This window comes from Malaya genurostris, chromosome 2 (assembly GCF_030247185.1).
Source record: "Malaya genurostris strain Urasoe2022 chromosome 2, Malgen_1.1, whole genome shotgun sequence".
NCBI classification, from domain to species: Eukaryota; Metazoa; Arthropoda; class Insecta; order Diptera; family Culicidae; genus Malaya; species Malaya genurostris.
This window is the reverse complement of record NC_080571.1, coordinates 104,098,833-104,117,413: the sequence shown is the minus strand read 5'-3', so window position 1 is coordinate 104,117,413 and position 18,581 is coordinate 104,098,833. Positions and strand designations below refer to the sequence as shown.

Here is an 18,581-nt window from a genome sequence, read left to right as displayed (position 1 = left end):
AAATGTGTCCGTGCGGGTAAATATTAGGGGGCAATAAAAATCTAATGGTACTGAACAACAGGGAAAAAGAAAAAAATACTTAGCTTTAGCTCTCGAAGGGTGATCGGCCGACAAGGCCCGGTCCTAGGCAACCGGTGAATATTCCAGTTCAATAAAGTGCAAAAAACCTCTTTGAGGAAAAAGCACTTTGTTTTTAGTCTCTCACTACACTGTCCAATGAAACCAATCTTTTTATCACTATATATATCTCGATGAACATTAGAAAAGGTCCCAAGTGCAAATGACAGTTTCTCTTGGTTTACTTTCTCTTTCAATTATTACGGCAAATTCCAGCAATTTCCAACGAATTCTACAGTGCATATCGAAAGTTGATGGTTTTTGCTATTATCCTATGTGAAGTGTTGAATGGAAAGATTGCTGATTGGACCGTAATACTCGAAAGAGAAAGTAAACAAAGAGAAACTGTCATTTGAACTTAGGACCTTTTCTCGTGTTTGTCTTCATATATATTTATCACTGTTTCTAATGTACAACGATATATACGCAGCGCCCAGCGCTGGCGCTGGCTAACGGTACCACACGCAGTGCTGCTTTACACAAGCTCACAGTCGGCCTTGAGAACGGATTATTAGAACTATCACTCGACCGCACTGATGCACACAATAGAATACGGAATGACCTTGATAACGGAATAAAACAATTCACCACGCGATTGGAGAAAGCAGAATTTACGTCCGATCGATCCGATAGTCACGGCACGAATGAGCTTCTAATCTTTATCCTTTATTCCTTACCTAGGTCGATGCCGATTATACCGATCCGTATGATTTGCTAAATACTGTGCTGTGATCGCTGTTTCCAGTATTTTCGAAACCTGAGTCCGAAGACCGACATAATCAAAGTGATTTGTTTGACCATCAACTAACAAGATCTTCAAGTTTAAAAGTTTCCAGACCACTTATGATAATTTTGTATCTTTTTTGTCTAGTTCTATATAATGACTTAATTTTCAGTGCATTCGGAACCAAAAGTCTGATCCTGATAAAATTCGATAGCATTCAATAGCGACGTCGACCCAACAATGCCTTCTTTTGGTATCTCATCGCTGTTTTGTGCTAGCGATACACGATGTAAACGAAAAGTTTTTTAATGGTTTGTGCGCCTAGCATAAATTTGGTGGTAAAAATTAACTTTTTACCCTTCATTACCACAAGCTTTTATAGTTTGGCGGGTTTTGGTCGTCATCGGACAATTCTGCACCATGCAAATGGTGCAGAATTGTCCGATGACGACCAAAAGGTTCCGCGCATGATGCGTCCAATGTTCGAATTTACTGGGATATTATATGACCTCTCCCCGGTGGATTTTGTCGACCGGCATCGGTCCGATCATCGGCCCGATTATCGAACAATTCTGAACCATTTGCATCAACCACGTCAACCTGCAAAAGCTTTACGATTTTATTAAGTATCACTAGAGCAAAAGAGCCAATAGATAGAAGCGAGAAGAAGAGAGTATCGGACATTTACTTTATTTCTATCAAAGAAGCTTTAACCTTAAGGTCATTCGCCTCTTCGGGGTTGAAAATCCAAATCCGATATTTTCCGTCCCCTGAGTATCAGGCATTCGTTGTGCTTCTAGCTTTGGTATTTCTAAACTCATTTGTTCTAGTAATACATAATGTAAGCTTTGATCTTGCTCGAAAAGAAATCAAAAGCATCCGATGTTCGAATTTACTTATTCATTTCAATCTTAACTAGAATTGATCCTTGGCAGTTTATCCAACAAACAATATTGATAATTCGATTTAAGAATTTGGTTCGAAACTGACTACAAGTTCAGTTGGATTGCAATAAAACTGCATTTGAAACAGGCTTCAAACAAACGGTTTGACAGCATGAGTGACAGTTTTCGCAGTGATTACATATCACGAGTTTTTTTTAAACGGCTGATAAGCCATCTGTCAACATTCACTTTGAAGAGTAATTTCGAATGACTCGGCACTCGTTGAGAGTGAGTCATAAGAGTAAACGGCAGAGAAAGGTTTCTCTTTCGTCTGGTGTTAAATTTAATACTCTATCTTTCATAGCTCGCTTGCAATTTCTTTCGAAAGTGAATGTTGACAGGTGGCAAACATTATTTTCAAATATGTTGTTCTGACATATTCATGATGAATTCGTCTTGAATTATGACGAATTATGCGAGACATTGAATGCGCTTGCTCTACAGCACCTATCTGTTGCTCAATTATGTGGTTTGAGCGCGATATGCTGTTTTACATATGTTTCGGGTGTTTACACACTGCTCGCGACAAACAACATGATGTTAGACCAAAAGAAGCGAATAAAACCGCAGATTTTCAGTGTTCTTCCAAAAAATTTCAGCATATCGGCAAGCAGATATTCCAACAGATTCTAAGTTACGCTTAATAGGTGAAACAATAAACAAAATATTTGACTAAAATTTTTAATCAAATGCTTAAAAAACTTGAACATACACAATTTTGCTACTAGGTTTCCCACTGAGAAATGGGGGGCATTCATCAGACCAACTGTGCCCCGTGTTGAACCGACGGAGGGCTTCCGTTGAACGTTTTTTCTTACCGGGTTTACACGAATACGGCATAACTTCACAAAATTCGCTAAATGAACGTCATTTGACAGCTAACGGTAGTTTTTTTACAGGTTCATTATATTTTGAATACGTGTTAATGGAAATGTCACCGTCACATGGCAAACATGTACTTTATTCATCACGAGTTAATTTGTGATTAAATTTCTGTTTGAGCTGTTAGTAGAATGTTCTCATTAATAGTACTGTTGCTGTACCGTTGAATTCCACTATATCACGTCATTACACTCTCACAAAGTCACTATTTTCACAGTCACTATTTTTCCGAAAGTGTATCAAACGTTATAATACAGATACGTATTTCGGAATGCTTTTTGCATCTTTCTTCAGTGTATCGGTTCATCTTTCTTCAGTGTATTAGTAATTTGTGATGTCACCTTGTAAAACTTAATTGCCTGCTATTGATCGGTTATCAAAATACCGTATATCAGAATGTTAGTTTGTCAAATCTCAAACGTTACTAAAGTGTTCGAGAATAGTCTGACGATTTCTAGGATAAACTGAAACACGAAACCAGAATGTCACTGCGACCCGCAGAGAAGTGGCCGCACCTTGTCGGAAAGAAATTAGTAATATCGCACCCAACTGCCGCATATACAGCACTCGAACCCGTAGCTAACTTCTAACCGGGGAAATTGTAAAACTTTCGCGGTTTGCGAAACATGTCAATTTTTCCAATCGGTTTCCCCGTTAGATACTGATCGTATTTAAAACTAGCTCAAGACGGCTCTACGTCTTTACAAAGAGTAAAACACATAAATCGTTGAATGAATCATCCCAATGACAAGACTCGAACCCAAAACTCTCACCTAATCGGGGGAAACGTTTGGTCAATTCAGTTACTACAATTTTCAAATTTTGCACGGTCAGTGCCGCACTATGAAACTCGAAACGAATGGTGATTTGTGCGAACACTTGTACGAAAAAAAAGTCAACTCGATTTGATTACTTAATGCCAGCCAAGTTCAAGGTCTTGTTTCTGGGGTAAACAAAGCCAGTTCAACTTATACATTTTATGTATAAATGGGATCACTAATTATTAGAGCAAATTCAGCATCTAGAAGTTCTATATGGAAGATCTATAATAGAACAGAAACTGGAACAAATGTATCTCCAGCAAGCCGTTCTAGTTTTATTTATTCAACCAGTTCTTCTGTCAAATTTAAAACTGGTTTAAGATGTCGTTCTATTTTTTGTATACGAGGTCTGTTCAAAAAGTACCCGGAATTCTCATTTTTCTAAAAAAATATTTATTTATTCGTCTACATCTATATGGTCCCCTTCAAAGTAATCCCCCCTAGATATAATACACTTATGCCAGCGTTTTTTCCAGTCTTCGAAACACCCCTGATAGTCATTTTTTGTAATGCTCTGTTGCACTATCAGCGATTCTGCCTTTGTCTCCTCAATCGATGAAAAACGCTGTCCTTTCATGGGTCTCTTCAACTTTGGGAACAGGAAAAAATCACACGGAGCGATATCTGGTGAATAAGGAGGTTGGGGCACGATTAAAGTCTTGTTTTTAGCCAAAAAAACTGATCAAAATTCAGCAGTTTTGGAACGAATTTTGCTGCCACTCGTTTCATGCCCAAAACATTTGAAAAAATATGATGGCATGACCCAACTGATATGCCAACTTCACCAGCAACTTCTCTAACAGTGATTCGGCGATCATCCATAATCATTTTTTCCACTTTTTCCACATTTTCATCGATTATTGACGTGCTGGGTCGACCGGAGCGTTCGTCGTCTTCAACGTCTTCGCGGCCATCTTGGAAACGCTTATACCACTCGTAAACACTTGTTTTTTCATAGCAGACTCACCGTAGGCTCTCTGTAACATTTCGCACACTTGGTTACACTTTATTTCATTTTTCACGCAAAATTGATTACAAATTCTTTGACTCTTCAATTCTTCCATTGTTTAAACTAACAAAAATCGCCGAGCTCAAAAAAACACGTCTACACCAGCCGCTACAAGACAGAATTTAAACAATGAATACAGCTGAAAATTTCACCATACATTAGGGACATATGTACTACAATAAAAAAAATTTGACCACCGGACTCTCCAGACGCGCGCAATTAAAAAATTCCGGGAACTTTTTGAACAGACCTCGTATTTGAAACACGAGTAAAACACTGCTGGGGCTGCCAGTTTTTCTTGTTTTAAAATCCAGATTTATATTTTGTAACTGACATAAATTATGCATCTAGAACTAGAACACTACTGAATATGCCCTTATTGTATATCACCTTGGGCATAGGTGTTACTTTGTTCGATTTCTCGCAAGGCTTACCACAGTAGGCTTTTGACAGTACTGCTATGTTGTCAGTTGTTTATGGATGAAACTGTGTATATGTAGAGCATCCAAGACGTGGTCCTCTACGTACATATCAGGCATACTGGTATGAAGTGAGCGTTTTTTTAAATGTAAAACACTAATTTTGAATGGGAAAATGAAAAATGTTTATCCAATATACCTTATGATCAAAAAAGAACCGGAATTTTCAATTTCAAATTCCCGCGCTTGTCCAATCGGTAAACTTTTATTCTCTCAACGTTGGCAACACGTTTATACACATTCTGTCAAATTTTGACGCATATCGTACGATTAGTTTTTGTTTGGCGTATATACAAAGAAGTTGAAAATTTTTCGTGTGGCGATTTTTATAATGGATGAAAATTTAGAACAACGTGCATGCATCAAATTTTGTGTTGCAAATGGATTTAAGTGTTCCGAAACGTTGAAAATGTTAGAAAAGGCCTTTGGTGAATCGTGTCTAGGAAAAACACAGGCATACGAGTGGTATAAACGCTTCAAAGGTGGTCGTACAAGCTTGGATCATGATGAGATCCCTGGCCGCCCAACAACATCTGTTACTGAAGAAAACATTGAATCGGCGAAGCAAATCGTGTTGCAAAATCGTTCTGTACCGATTAGAGAGATTGCTGTGTTGTTGGGCATCTCTTATGGATCAACCGAACACATTTTAACTGATGTTTTTGGTTTGAAACGCGTCGCTTCTCGGCTGGTGCCAAAAAAGCTGAATTTCATTCAAAAACAGCGTCGTGTTGATGTGGCCAAAGAGATGATTTCCAACGCAGATAGTGACCCCACATTCATCGAATGCATCATTAATGGTGATGAGGTGTGGATCTATGAATATGACGTCGAAACCGCACAACAATCGACCGAATGGCGCTTCGAAGGCGAGCCGTTGTTCTAAATTTTCATCCATTATAAAAATCGCCACACGAAAATTTTTCAACTTTTTTGTATAGACGCCAAACGAAAACTAATCGTACGATATGCGTCAAAATTTGACAGAATGTGTATAAACGTGTTGCCAACGTTGAGAGAATAAAAGTTTACCGATTGGACAAGCGCGGGAATTTTAAATTTAAAATTCCGGTTCTTTTTTGATCATAAGGTATAGCGCAATACTTTCTACACATCTTCCACCACCTTTCTGAAAATTTATGGAAACCACACCAATAAAAATGTTTGTCTTTCCAAGCAAAATAATCGGACACTCAATTTTCAATTTCTTTGTGAGAATCGAAGAGCAGCTCAGCCAATGCGTGACCCATCGATGAAAACAAATGGTAGTCGAAAAGAGCCAAGCCTGATTAATACGGCGTGTAGAGTAGCAGCTCTCAGCTGCTTCGATTATATCCGGAAGCGGTTTTGCTTTATGTGATGGTTCATTGTCGTGTAATAAAATTACTTCACCGTGTCTTCTGGCTCATTTTGATGGTTAGGATTCATAAATTTTTCATCGCCAGCAACAGTTGGATGCCAAACTGATGTTCTTTCTAAACTACACTAAAAATCCTTCCAGATCGGGGCTCGAACATACGACCATAGAATTTAGAATCCCATTTTTTCTGATGAGTAATTTGTATTCATATCCAATAACTAAAATAATTTTTTGTTTAATTTAGATTACACAGTTGGAAATCAGATCAGAAACGGACCCCCTTTTGCTTTACTTCTGTTTGACTTAATATGCCTTTATTAATGGCGAATTGCTACACAACAGTTTTTCAAAATAGAATATTGTGGATTTCAATGAAAAGCTATATTTGATCGTAAAATTGACCATATTATTATCCTATTGAAGAAATAGCAAATTTATTTTTAGTAAAACGGTTGATGTAGTGTCCATATAGATTCACATAAAAAAGTACTGAAGGGTAAGTTTTATTTACTGAATGGCTAGAGTTTTATAATTCAATTTATGTTACTTTCCCCACTTCTTCAAAGAGTTTCTATTATCAGAGCAATTCTGCGGACAGATTCGGAGGTTCGAGTGTTGCCGCTGGGAGATACTTTTTCGCAATTTCCATTTTCGCAGTTTCATTCATCGATCTGTCTCAATCTATCTCAAAATTTCAAAAATTCAAGAACTTGAATGGAAACTAAACCGACATTGTTTAATTTGCAAACAAATCAGTTGATTTTCCGCTTCTCAAGAATAATCTACCCTTATATTTTGTATTTTTCAGTAGTTGAACTAGAAATCCTACAAACAGCCCAATGTTTTCCATATTGTTGCAGGAAAATGTCATCAATTTACGGTTCGTTTATACACACTTTAATGTCGCCCGTATGTCTGAACGAATGTTTGATTTAATTACACGCTTTCTTTGCCTTTCACAAATTACTCCTCATTGCAAACACGTTAGGATTGGTTCAAACTAGCGCACCCCCATCCGCCTTTGGAACCCGTTTATCTAATCACTTTTGCTGGTTGATACCATCAGTTAACTGACCTGATGGTATGTTTCATGCTATCGTTGTAGAAAAAAATGAAACTAATGGGCACCATATTGTTTACGAGCTAATTTTTGTTTGAACTATTCTTCGCAAATCTTAGCAAGAGCACCATGTATCTTTTTATTGGTGATTTCAGGTAAAATAGGACAACAGATGTTTTTGTAATCCAGATCAATAATCGAAGAAGATGTTTACAGATAACGAATCCAGGAAAACTACTGGGAATCAATAATTCAAACTACCAATTAACAGTGCATATAACGTAACAAAACCAATTAAATACAATTTAAATCAACAGAAAACATAAAATGTAACTACCAGTGCAACAGAATCACTGAAGAAAAGTGATCTTCAAAAGTTATACGATTGAAAAATTACCTGTTTGTAGTGACATATTGCTGTTGGTTGGTCAGATATCTCTATCGCTCTATTTCAATAGCCACTACTAATACTGAAGTACAACTAATTTCAACTGATGTTGCTCGGTAGTCTTAAAAATTGTCACCGTTGTATTGAAAAACCAGCTGTCAGGATACACAATCTAAGAAAAGCTGACAAACAAATTGCGAGAAAAAAAAAACCCTGCCAATCTTGTCGAGTTTTCGCTCCACCACGCTATTTGTTCGCTCTGCATTTAACACTTGCTCTTCTATTTACGCCCTTTTGCACCGTTATCGCTTCACTGAAGTTGAACTTCACCTTCAACAGTGACTATTTTCAAACCGAACCAAGTGCCCCTACCACCTCTATCAAATTTTCTTTTCCTGCAATCACGGAAAATCGTTCAATTTTTCACCCTCGATGGCACCGCGTTTACTTTCGATTTTCAACGTTCTCTGGCAGTATTTGCATCGCAATTGATTGTTTAACTAGTTTACTGCAAAGTTATGATGAAGATTCTCACTTCGGAGACAAGATTTCCAGCAAAAATGTGTTTTTTCGCTGCCAGATTTCCATTAGCACCATCCTAGCAGAGTAAGCAAGGAAAAATCTTCACTATTCCTCTCTTGGCCGAGGAAGTAATACGTCTAACTCTGAGGTGCCCAATTCTATGCTGGCTGACCGAAGCTTTTCCTCCCGATGTCGCTCAGGGATAGCAGTGCTCTCCCATTTTCACTCTTTATTACTTCTCCGGCGCAAAAATTGGTTGAGCGCTGTGGGGATACAAGCATTAACGATGAGGAAGGCATATGTTTCCTTGAGCGAAGTTTCAAACGCACATTCATCGCCGGAAAATACAACCAAAGCTTTTTCCATGTGTCAGAAGTAATGGACAAAAACAAAACATAAAAATCAATTCAACCGTGGGGCTGTCGATTGATGGCGCCACTATACTAAGAACCGTGAAAGTAATGTAGTGAAGTATAATATGTTATTCAGCGCAGTTAGACATTAAAAAACCTATTCTTAATTCACCTAGTGGTGTGACAATGCCTTTCTCTTTTATAAAAAACAGTCTCATTATAATATTTTTTTACCTTTTTATTAAGATAATTTCTGACAATAATTTAGGCTCACCTACACTCAAATAAAAATTCACGTTTGATTCACTTGAAAAATCACGTAAACTGGTTTCAAATGTCAAATTGATTATTTTACGTGACGAAAATGAATGTTATACGAACATCCTCTAAAATGAATAGAGTCATCACATAAGGTTTACGTGAATTGACCAAACGTCAAACAATCTACGTGAATTTCCAGTGTGAAAAACTTGGTTTTGAAAATGGCGAACAGTGGTCCTCAAAGTGTGAGTAGTGTAAATATTTGCGAGAAATGTTATTTAATTGCAATTTTTTACTACATCGATCGGTTCATGCCAGTATGAAAGTTTCCATGTGTTCGACTGGACCGAGTGTCTGCGTGAGTCCGGAAGTATGCCCGCTCCTGCCAAATGCTTCAAACAGGCCGTTGGTCCACCGAAAAACGAGTTCAAAATCGGTATGAAGCTAGAGACACTGGACCCATGTAATGGGACCTCAACCTGCATCGGTAGTGTTGTGGGAGTTCTCGGATCTCGACTTTGGCTTCGGTTGGATGGCAGTGACAACATAACGATTTCTGGAGGCTTGTCGATTCGAGATCCCACGACGTTATTAGTTGCTTTTTATTTTCATTTTGCTTTTTATTTTCATTTAAAATTCTATGCTGATTTTCTAGAATAAATGTTTTATTTTCATGGCATTTTTAGATTTATATAAAAATCTGAAATCTCCCTTTTGACTTCAACCAATGTATAAAATAGTGATTTTTTGGTATCTAAATTTGATATGAACTGATAGATAAATGTGATATGAGCAGTACATTACATTTTACCTATGAAACACGTTACTTTTACTGGATTATGCATTAAACAGCTTTTAAATGCCAGTCTATTAAAAGCTAAGTGAAAAGTAGGGTGGAAAATATTCACATAACTTTTCACGTAACTATAACATGATTATTATTTTGAGTGTATGACACCAATTTATCCAAATTGATTCGAGTAGTTGAGAAATGGATGCTGCAGCTTTTATGTCACATATTTGACATAATTTCTCAAGCCAATCGCTTGACATTTGCGCTGCCTTTTTCTACGAGAAGAAATTGAATTTTTTAAGGCCCAGGAAGCCGACAATAAATTTCGACTTTTCAGACATTTGGTATCAAAAAAAACTTTCGATTTCGGAAATTTCACCTGGCAGCACCCCTTACCCATATCCGATTTAGCTCAAATTTTGCTTTGGGACTTTTTATCGAGCTGCTTAAATTTTTGAGCACTACCGCTTTACGAAATTAGAGGTGACCCCAAAATAATGGTACCTTTATATATAAGAGCGGTAAAAAACAACGTGTTTTATCGATTACCATTATATATCCGGAGCCAGAAGTCAAAGACATTTGATTTTTCAACTCGATTAAGTAGCTTTCAAACGATTTAAGCTTGTTGAAATCGATACCATCTCTGAAAAATTGCGAGGTAAAAACTCAACTCGTTTTGTCGGTTACGTCACTTATACTATCATATCTCCGAAACCAAAAATCACACCCATTTTATCTTCGAACTTAATCAATGACCCAACAGTAACTTTCAAACGAACCTAAGTTTGTTAAAATCGGTTTACCCATCTCCGAGAAAATTGCACGGTAAAAAGATCTTCGAAAAGTGCACACACAGTCATTTGCTTCTGGTCTACCGCCACTTAATTGCGGGTAAAAATGGGGGCGGCTTTACGAAATTCGCCCTGTGCATGAATGGGTAGAGCTTAATCGTTAATATCTTGAGTTGTACTAATCAGTGGGGGATTGTTGAAATGAAAAAAAAGATAAACTTTTAGCTCTTGCAATTAGATTCTCTATTGATAAAAGGATCAGTATTTGAAATACAGTAATATCATCATTGAAAGCAGCAATGGCTGTGATTAATAATAGTATGACATTAAAAACATTAATGAATAAAATCACAAAGCATGTTATGCAGCTAATTAGAAAACATTACCCAATTTAGCTTGAATATCATACGCGAAGTAACATGCGTACGTCGTTACGCCTGTTGTATGTTTGAAACATGCCAAATTCTGCGCTCCTGTTCCTTCCATACATCAAATTTACTTCCATAAATTAAATTTATAACGCGAATTCAAACGCGCCATTCAAACGTTGCACCTGCTGTCAAGGATGGCTTTTATCGTATCAAAGAACGTTCGCTGGCAACTCTTCAACGATTGAATCAGTGCCATCAAAGAGAGTTGAAAATCATCGCAACAACAAAAACCCGGCATGGCTCATTTAACATAGAATCGACACCAGTGCGAGAGCGAATTTCTCTCGATGATATTTCTGAGAATCAAAGGTTGGCACGCCGCTGTGGGGATCTTCTCTGAAGCAACAAACGGTCGCTTATTCTCGTTTCTCGATCCGATTCTATACAGGCAGTTGATAATTGCGATAGAATCATTTTACTATTGCCGCTTATTCTAACTATGTGCATATAATCTTTGTATAAGTTGTGTCTATGAAAACGTATGTGAATACTCCACACAAGGGTTTTGAAATATTGCAACCTAGTATGAGAATCATCATGTCGAATCATCGATTCGATTTTCTGCGATAATTGTCAACTTGCGATTCTCTCTTGGTAAATTCCACACAGCGGCGATCATTATCAGACTGCAATTTTTTTTAAGGGCCGAGAAATACTCAGAGTATGAAGTGGAGCGAAGGAATGTAGAAAAATTCTCTCGCGGTTCATGCATTGAGAGACTCGAGTTCTTGTAGCATCTACCGGATTAAAAATGTTGTATACAATATAGATAGCAATATAGCAGCTTCTGTGAAATTTTCGGCAATCACCAACACTGCCTGCTGTGTGTTTGAGACATGCAAAATGTTGCGTTCATGTTACGTCTATAAATCAAATTCATGATAAATATTGTTTTATTTGGGCTTCATCTAAATAGTGCAGTGTAATCAATCAGCTGAAATTAGAACAGCCCTTCGTTGTTATCAATATTTGGAATATGCAAAAAAATGTTGACCATCCTACGTGCATCGGAAATAATGCGCCTGCATTACTTCTCAGTTGCGTTTCAGTTGTTATTTATTCGGCAGAGATTTTTTTTTATTGATGAAAATATAATAATTAAGTCGGATTAAGTAGAGATGTTGTTGTTGATGAAAATAAAATAATTAAGTCTTGCACGAATAATTTCGGATTCGAACATAAAACATGGCGTAGTGGAAATTTCTTTCTTTCTTCTTTCTTTTGATTATATCTTAAGCGATATTTTTGTGGGTGAAAATTCACCATCAAGTTTCGCTGACACAAAAATTACTTTTAAACTTCGAGGTTCAGAGTTTTGTGGGTGCTTGTTTCATGAATGAAACACTCAGTAGTAATTTTTTCAGTCGCTGAAATCTCGGTAGTATTTTTTTCAGTCGCTGAGTTTTTTTAGAAATTCTCTTAACTAAGTTTCTCACGAGTAATAATAAAATGAACTTTTTGTTATCATGATTTTCCCAACACTGATCCTAAGTCTGGATTCTGGAACAGTTCCGGAATTCATTTCCAAACATCAGAACCTGCATGCTTGAACTACATTCGAAACATGGATTTAGAAAGTAGATTTTTTAACTGAGCTCAGTTTCTTTATTAAGGTTCGGAATTCATGTTCAGATTTCACTTCTAGCCTGGATTCTGAAAATTAGTTAATTTATGACCTGAATTCTTTATATCGGTTCCGAGCGAATTTTGCAACTGAATTCTGAGTCTGTTCCAGATTGCGAATTTATGGTTTAAATCTAGTTCCAGGATTCGGTCCAGGCGCAGAACTTCTTGTGTTCTTGTGTAGATAAATAAATGATCGAAAAAAGTACTCGACAGTAGTAAATACCGCAAATTGGTTCTTTTACTTGGAATATTTTGTTTAATGTTTATTTAATGTTTAATAGATCTTTAATCTGATCCGGTAGGCATAAGAAATAGAGCGATCGGACGTTAAACGGAGACGTATGCTTGATAAAGCAAAGGACACCCCAGGACTATAGCTGCTAGGTAAGATAAGTTGAATTGTTCTAAAACCCAGTACTTGAACTTTATTATTACTGAAAACATGTACCCAATGCAAATAAGGAACAATCCACCTTAATTATATCACAAAGTGATGTTTAAGCGGGATCTTGAGTAAAATTTTCGAAACAATTTTTTTTTCACATTTTTTTGCATCTTTAAGATATGACTGATGATGTCATTAACCAATGTTTATGAATTCAACATATGCCGATTAATTGTAAGTCTATAATACAAAGTTCTGTTATGTTTCCAAACTTTAAACGCGTTTTTCTCAAAAAAAAAAACACATGCTTTATCTTTAATTTTTCAACATTAACGAAATGAAGAAAAAATCTGAATAACAGATTAACTTGAAATATTATAGAGACAACTGAAGGTATCAACGAAGCCGTTTTTTGATTTTTTTTTATTTCACAGCTTATATTAAATCGCAAAAGAGCATGATTGATTAATTTTTATGAAACGTACTGCCTTAATTTAAGTTTTTGCTATTTCGTCAAAATCATCGTCGGAACTCCTATGCACCTTAATAAGATTTCTGTGTTCTAGATAACTATTTCTAGCGGAATCCTGCTCTCAATTTCGGTATTCCATTTTTAAGGGTTCGATACCCTTAATGCATACAAGCTTTCGGATTACCCTATTGGAAAAAAATTGCTATTAAGATAAACTTATTCTAATTTTCGAAGCGGTTCTCCTAACAAAAATTACCGAAACAGCGATCGAAATATCGCCCTGGACCCGCTTAATTGTGATATGGAACATTTCTGAGCCAATCGGATAGATATATATTTTCCGTTTGGCTATCAACATATTCAGGCAATTTAGCATTCGAAAACAACAATTTCAATTGTGCAATTTTGTGATTCAATGATAGTCCGTGTAATATTGCAATAACAGCCATAGAACTATTATGTATTCTTGCTCGAATCATTCCGCATCGGGATGTACTGCCCTCAAAAATGGTGGTAATCAACAACCACGAAGCAGATTAGCAGGTCAACCCAAGTAGGGTAACAGAGGTATTTTGGCCCACTTCAGGATTGATTTTATTTTGGCCCACTTTGTAAAAATATCCACCAAATGTTGTAATATCTTTGAAAAACCCCTTCCGCAATAGGTAGTTTAATGTGATTAGCTTCAAATTGATGCAACATGAGTTACTTAACATCGATAAAATCCGATGAAATCGATAAAGTTTGTTAGGTGGGCCAAAATATATGAAGTGGCCAAAATACCTCTGTTACCCTACATGCCATATACCCAAAATTTAACTTGAATAATTGTTTTAGATATTTTATGTGTTTGGTCTCAAAAATTTGAACTGTGTCATTAATCAGGCAGTTCCATAATTGCAGTTCACATATATATTTTCAAAAACTTCAAATTTGCGTTAGATATTGAATTTTGTCCGTATAGTAATGTTTTTATAAAATGTTAAATTTCAGAATGTGTGTGGATGTTTGCTGTTACAAGAACCAATCCAGGTCCGAATGCCTAAATCAAACCAAATCATTAAACCAGTGCAATATTTATTTGAACTTTGCCTTTATATAACTAAGCTAATTTATATTTTTATCGATGCCTCATGTAGTAATCGATTACGGTTGAAAACGCAGCGAAACCTGCCGCACCAACAATACCTGCCTTGATGCCAGCTGTTGAAAGTAGAGAGAACATGTATTGTTATGGTGACGAAAAGCTTTGATATTCAAAAAATTCAATTTACCCCTCAAACCAATTAGTCCTCCGGTAACTGCACCCGCATAGGTACCATTCTTCCAGTCGGATACGCCACGTTTCTGCAGAACAAAAATTTGAATGGAACATAAGTTTGCCATATGGAACATGATTAAATACCGATTCAATGATACACTCAACTCCAGCAAATACGGCACCAATAACAGCAAAATTTTTACCATACGAGTGGGTCGCTTGTCTCATCTCACGAAAAATTTCCCGAGCGGTCTGCTGCTTTTCGGTCGCCAGTGGGTCCGCTATACTGGGATTGACTGATGAACTGAATAACCCGATGGCAGCTCCTAAACCATATCCCAAAACACAGCTCATAAGCGATTTGAAAGCACAACTTTCAAAGACAGCCTCGACCGTCTTCTCTTCGTTGGTTTTTATCTGCACCGCACCGTACATTTTTGGGATTATAATGTTCTCGCGGAATCTAGAAACAACATGGCTCCAGACTCAAGCTAAATAGACATTTTCATATGTAATCAATAAAATACCTGTTATTGTTGCCAATAAAGTGTTTGGCCACATCATCTAGTTCCGAGTTTGGGAAAAATATTCCAGTAGCCTTCGCCGGATCAACTTTCGGTGTTTCGTCCGGATTCGGAGGTTTCGGGAGCATTGTTGACATTTTTAATGATTTATTCGTCTTATAAATTTCGCTAAATGACCAGAACATATAATATTACTGATTGTTTATAAATTGTATTACAATCGTTATGTTAACGCCGATGTTCACATATTTCACATGCTGATCCGAGCAGCTTTACGCAACCGAACAAAAATAAAGAGTGCGTTCATAGATTTCTTCTTTCACTTTCGTCCAACACTTTGACAAGAGCTAGCTGCTACAATGTTTGATTGTGGCCAACATCGCGAGCCAAAGCAGCAATCAGGGCGCGCAACCAGAGTGAGGAAAAAATCAAAAATATATACAGGAACATTCATATACAGTTGAATCTCTTTTAATTTATTTTTACTAAGTTCATTTTATAATAAATATTGTCGTTGTTTTGGTTCCTATATGAAAAATAAAATTCGTAAATCGATAGTCACCGGCAGAGATGCCAGATAAGAAATTTAAGAGTCCTCAACAGAAAATGTCTGCAGCGCATTATAAGAAGTCTACAGATCTGTAAACCTGGCATATCTGGTCACCTGGTCCTATTCGCTTCAAGTGTACCCGTTGCTGAACGTTTGTAAAGTTATATCGGAAAACATAACTGTCAGACGTACGATTGATAACGATTATCATAACAAACTTTCTGTGTATGGAATATTTACAATCACGTATATTTTGTTCGAGTGATTTTTGTTAAATCGTTCAAGTGGAAATGTTCACCCATCTTGCCGGAGGCCGCGTTAACATACAGCAACTTCAAGAAGCGGCTGTTCGTGAATTAGTAGAAATATTAGACCGCTGCGAAGGAACTAAGGTTTGTTATTGAGTGGAGATTGAACGCACCCACATTACAAGAGAAGTTTTTTTCAGGCAATTATATGGGATGAATCACTAGGTGGTCCAGTAGGTTTAGTTGCTCGATACACCTTTCTGAAAGAGCACCATGTTACCAAAATGTATCAACTGAGACCTGAACCGTGGGCTGATATTGACGTGAAAAACATCATCTTTATCACTCGACCCAATCAAACACTGATGGATTATATTGCCAATAATATCCACGAAGAAGAGCGAAAAAAGAAAAGTAAGACAGCAAACATACATTATGCGTTCATAATTTCAATTTTATTTACAGTATCAAAAAAAGAGTACTACTTGTACTTTCTACCGAAAAAATCATTCTTATGTGAGAAACGCTTACAAGTGAAAGGCGTACATGGTAGCCTTGCGTACATTGGAGAGTTCAAATGCGACTTTTTTCCGTTCGACAATGATCTACTATCAATGGAGTTAAAAGATGCATACAGGTACCATTCAAGTGTTTATACATTTTTAAGACTATATAATTAGGTAATTCAATTCGTAAGGGATCTCTATCTGGAAGGAGACACTTCTAGTTTGCATCAGTCAGCATGTGCCCTTATAGCGCTACAGAAATTATATGGTCGCATTCCAAAAGTTTACGGAAAAGGTAGCTGTGCTCAGAGAGTCTGGGAGCTTACGAAAGCCTTGGCCGAAGAAGATGAATCTGTGCTAAGCAGCGATAAAGGCGTAATTGATCAGATGATCATTTTGGATCGAAACTGTGATTTGATGAGTGTACTCGCAACGCAACTAACCTACGAAGGATTGATCGACGAAATTTTTGGCATTAACAACACCACCGTCAATCTTCCAGCGGAAAAGTTTAACTCGGGAGAAGGTTTTTCCATTGAAAAAAACTCAGAAAAAAGTCAGTTCATTCTAAATTCAAAAGAAAACTTATTTGCCGAGCTACGCGACAAAAATTTTAATGCTGTTGGAGCGGTGCTATCGCGACTAGCCAAATATATCCGCTCCAGAGCTTACGAAAATCATGGCGAAAAATCTATTCAAGAATTGAAAAAGTTTGTTGAGAGCCTACCGCATATTAAAGCAAACGAACAATCCTTGGCAACTCACACAAAAATTGCCGAACTAGTCAAAGAAGTGATTTCGTCTGATAGTTTTCTCGACGTACTAGGTTGCGAACAGGAGTTTATGATGTGCTCGGATGTAGACAAGCCAAATTCCTTCATTGAAGACCTAATTGCTAAAGAAGCTCCACTCCAAACTGTCCTGCGGCTTATGTGCATGCAATCGATCGCCAGTTCCGGTTTGAAACCAAAAGTTCTAGACTACTATAAACGTGAACTGGTTCAGGTGTATGGTCTGCAAACTTTATTGACGATCGGTAACCTCGAAAAAGCGGGCTTGCTAAAGCTTCAGACCGGCAACCGAACTTATGCAGTATTGCGCAAAACTCTGAATTTAACGGCAGAAAATCCCGAAGAAGTATCTCCCAAAGATATTACCTATGTACACAGCATTTATGCCCCCCTGTCGGTACGCATAGTCGAGCATCATCTTCAACCGAACGGGTGGCAGTCGCTCAACGACGTTCTCTCTAGCCTACCAGGACCAACGTTCGAAGATTTCCAACCTTCAATCACCCTCAACAATCGACGAGGATCATTCACATCGGAGATATCTCAATCGGACATGCCTCGGGTAATTGTGGTATTTTTCGTTGGCGGCTGCACATTTGCAGAAATTTCCGCCCTACGTTTCCTGGCGCTTCAGGAGGAGAACAATGTGGAATTTGTTGTATGTACGACAAAACTGATCAACAAAAATACTTTCCTTGATGCGTTTATTGAGAAGTCCAAATGAAATCAGTACTAATTTTAGGCAATACATGTATTAACTTTTCGTTTGAGTGTTTGAACAGAATGATTTTACAAGGATAAATTTTTTAATATTACCATTTAATTCTGTTATAATTATAACAGAATTAAATGGCAATATTAAAAAATTTATCCTTGTAATACATATATGTTAGCCATGTATCCAAGTGAATTTTATAATGCTTTTATTTTTGAAAATCCATTTCGGATATAACAATCATTTCTTGTTAAGTCGACTATGTTCCTTTCTGTTCTTACAATATTAATCGGAAATAAACACAGATGCAAGAAATCAGGAAAACTTATTTTGAAAACAGCATTCCTTTGTATCGCTTTATTTAGCCCCGGCTTTAACTACGAAGGGTCGTTCACCGAGGTAAAGCAGTATGATTCTACATAACATTTTTCATAAGTGCAGAGCTCAAAATCAATTTTTTATCGAAATTGTTCCGTTGGAACAAAACAGTTGAACAGTCAAAATAGAATTTTTGTATGGTACATATGTTCAGACAATATAACAACAACTGTTTCCGTTTGTATAT

General features: G+C 37.0%; 3 protein-coding genes across 4 annotated transcripts in view; 1 reads left to right on the top strand and 2 right to left on the bottom strand.

Annotated features, from left to right (window-relative positions):
* The window catches only part of LOC131433110 (small G protein signaling modulator 1-like), a 42,633-nt gene extending 34,186 nt beyond the window's left edge, over window positions 1-8,447 (bottom strand). For both annotated transcript variants that reach the window (XM_058599926.1, XM_058599928.1), the window contains exon 1: window positions 7,794-8,447. In XM_058599926.1, the coding sequence (XP_058455909.1) occupies window positions 7,794-7,809 (16 nt within the window). In that variant the 5' untranslated portion in view covers window positions 7,810-8,447. The remainder of the gene's footprint in view (window positions 1-7,793) is intronic.
* A 6,034-nt stretch (window positions 8,448-14,481) lies between these two features.
* On the bottom strand, window positions 14,482-15,556 carry LOC131433120 (mitochondrial import inner membrane translocase subunit Tim22). Its single transcript, XM_058599940.1, has 4 exons — window positions 15,210-15,556; window positions 14,827-15,145; window positions 14,696-14,768; window positions 14,482-14,624 (listed from the first exon to the last, which is right to left on the bottom strand). The coding sequence occupies exons 1-4, from the start codon at window positions 15,389-15,391 to the stop codon at window positions 14,542-14,544; spliced, it is 657 nt and encodes a 218-aa protein (XP_058455923.1). The 5' UTR covers window positions 15,392-15,556; the 3' UTR covers window positions 14,482-14,541.
* A 295-nt stretch (window positions 15,557-15,851) lies between these two features.
* LOC131433112 (vacuolar protein sorting-associated protein 33A) lies at window positions 15,852-18,581 on the top strand. The gene is made up of 4 exons (XM_058599931.1): window positions 15,852-16,148; window positions 16,205-16,418; window positions 16,470-16,641; window positions 16,702-18,581. Exons 1-4 carry the CDS (start codon window positions 16,047-16,049, stop codon window positions 18,023-18,025), a joined length of 1,812 nt encoding a protein of 603 aa, XP_058455914.1. The 5' UTR covers window positions 15,852-16,046; the 3' UTR covers window positions 18,026-18,581.

Bases quoted from the DNA above. Each gene is read 5' to 3' on its own strand.
- LOC131433120 (XM_058599940.1), bottom strand. From the start codon at position 15,391: ATGTTCTGGTCATTTAGCGAAATTTATAAGACGAATAAATCATTAAAA. The intron at 15,146-15,209 runs GTATTTTATTGA...TGTTGTTTCTAG, and splicing joins TTTATTGGCAACAATAACAG to ATTCCGCGAGAACATTATAA. The intron at 14,625-14,695 runs GTAAATTGAATT...TACTTTCAACAG, and splicing joins AGGACTAATTGGTTTGAGGG to CTGGCATCAAGGCAGGTATT.
- LOC131433112 (XM_058599931.1), top strand. From the start codon at position 16,047: ATGTTCACCCATCTTGCCGGAGGCCGCGTTAACATACAGCAACTTCAA. The intron at 16,419-16,469 runs GTAAGACAGCAA...TTTTATTTACAG, and splicing joins AGAAGAGCGAAAAAAGAAAA to TATCAAAAAAAGAGTACTAC. The intron at 16,642-16,701 runs GTACCATTCAAG...TCAATTCGTAAG, and splicing joins GAGTTAAAAGATGCATACAG to GGATCTCTATCTGGAAGGAG.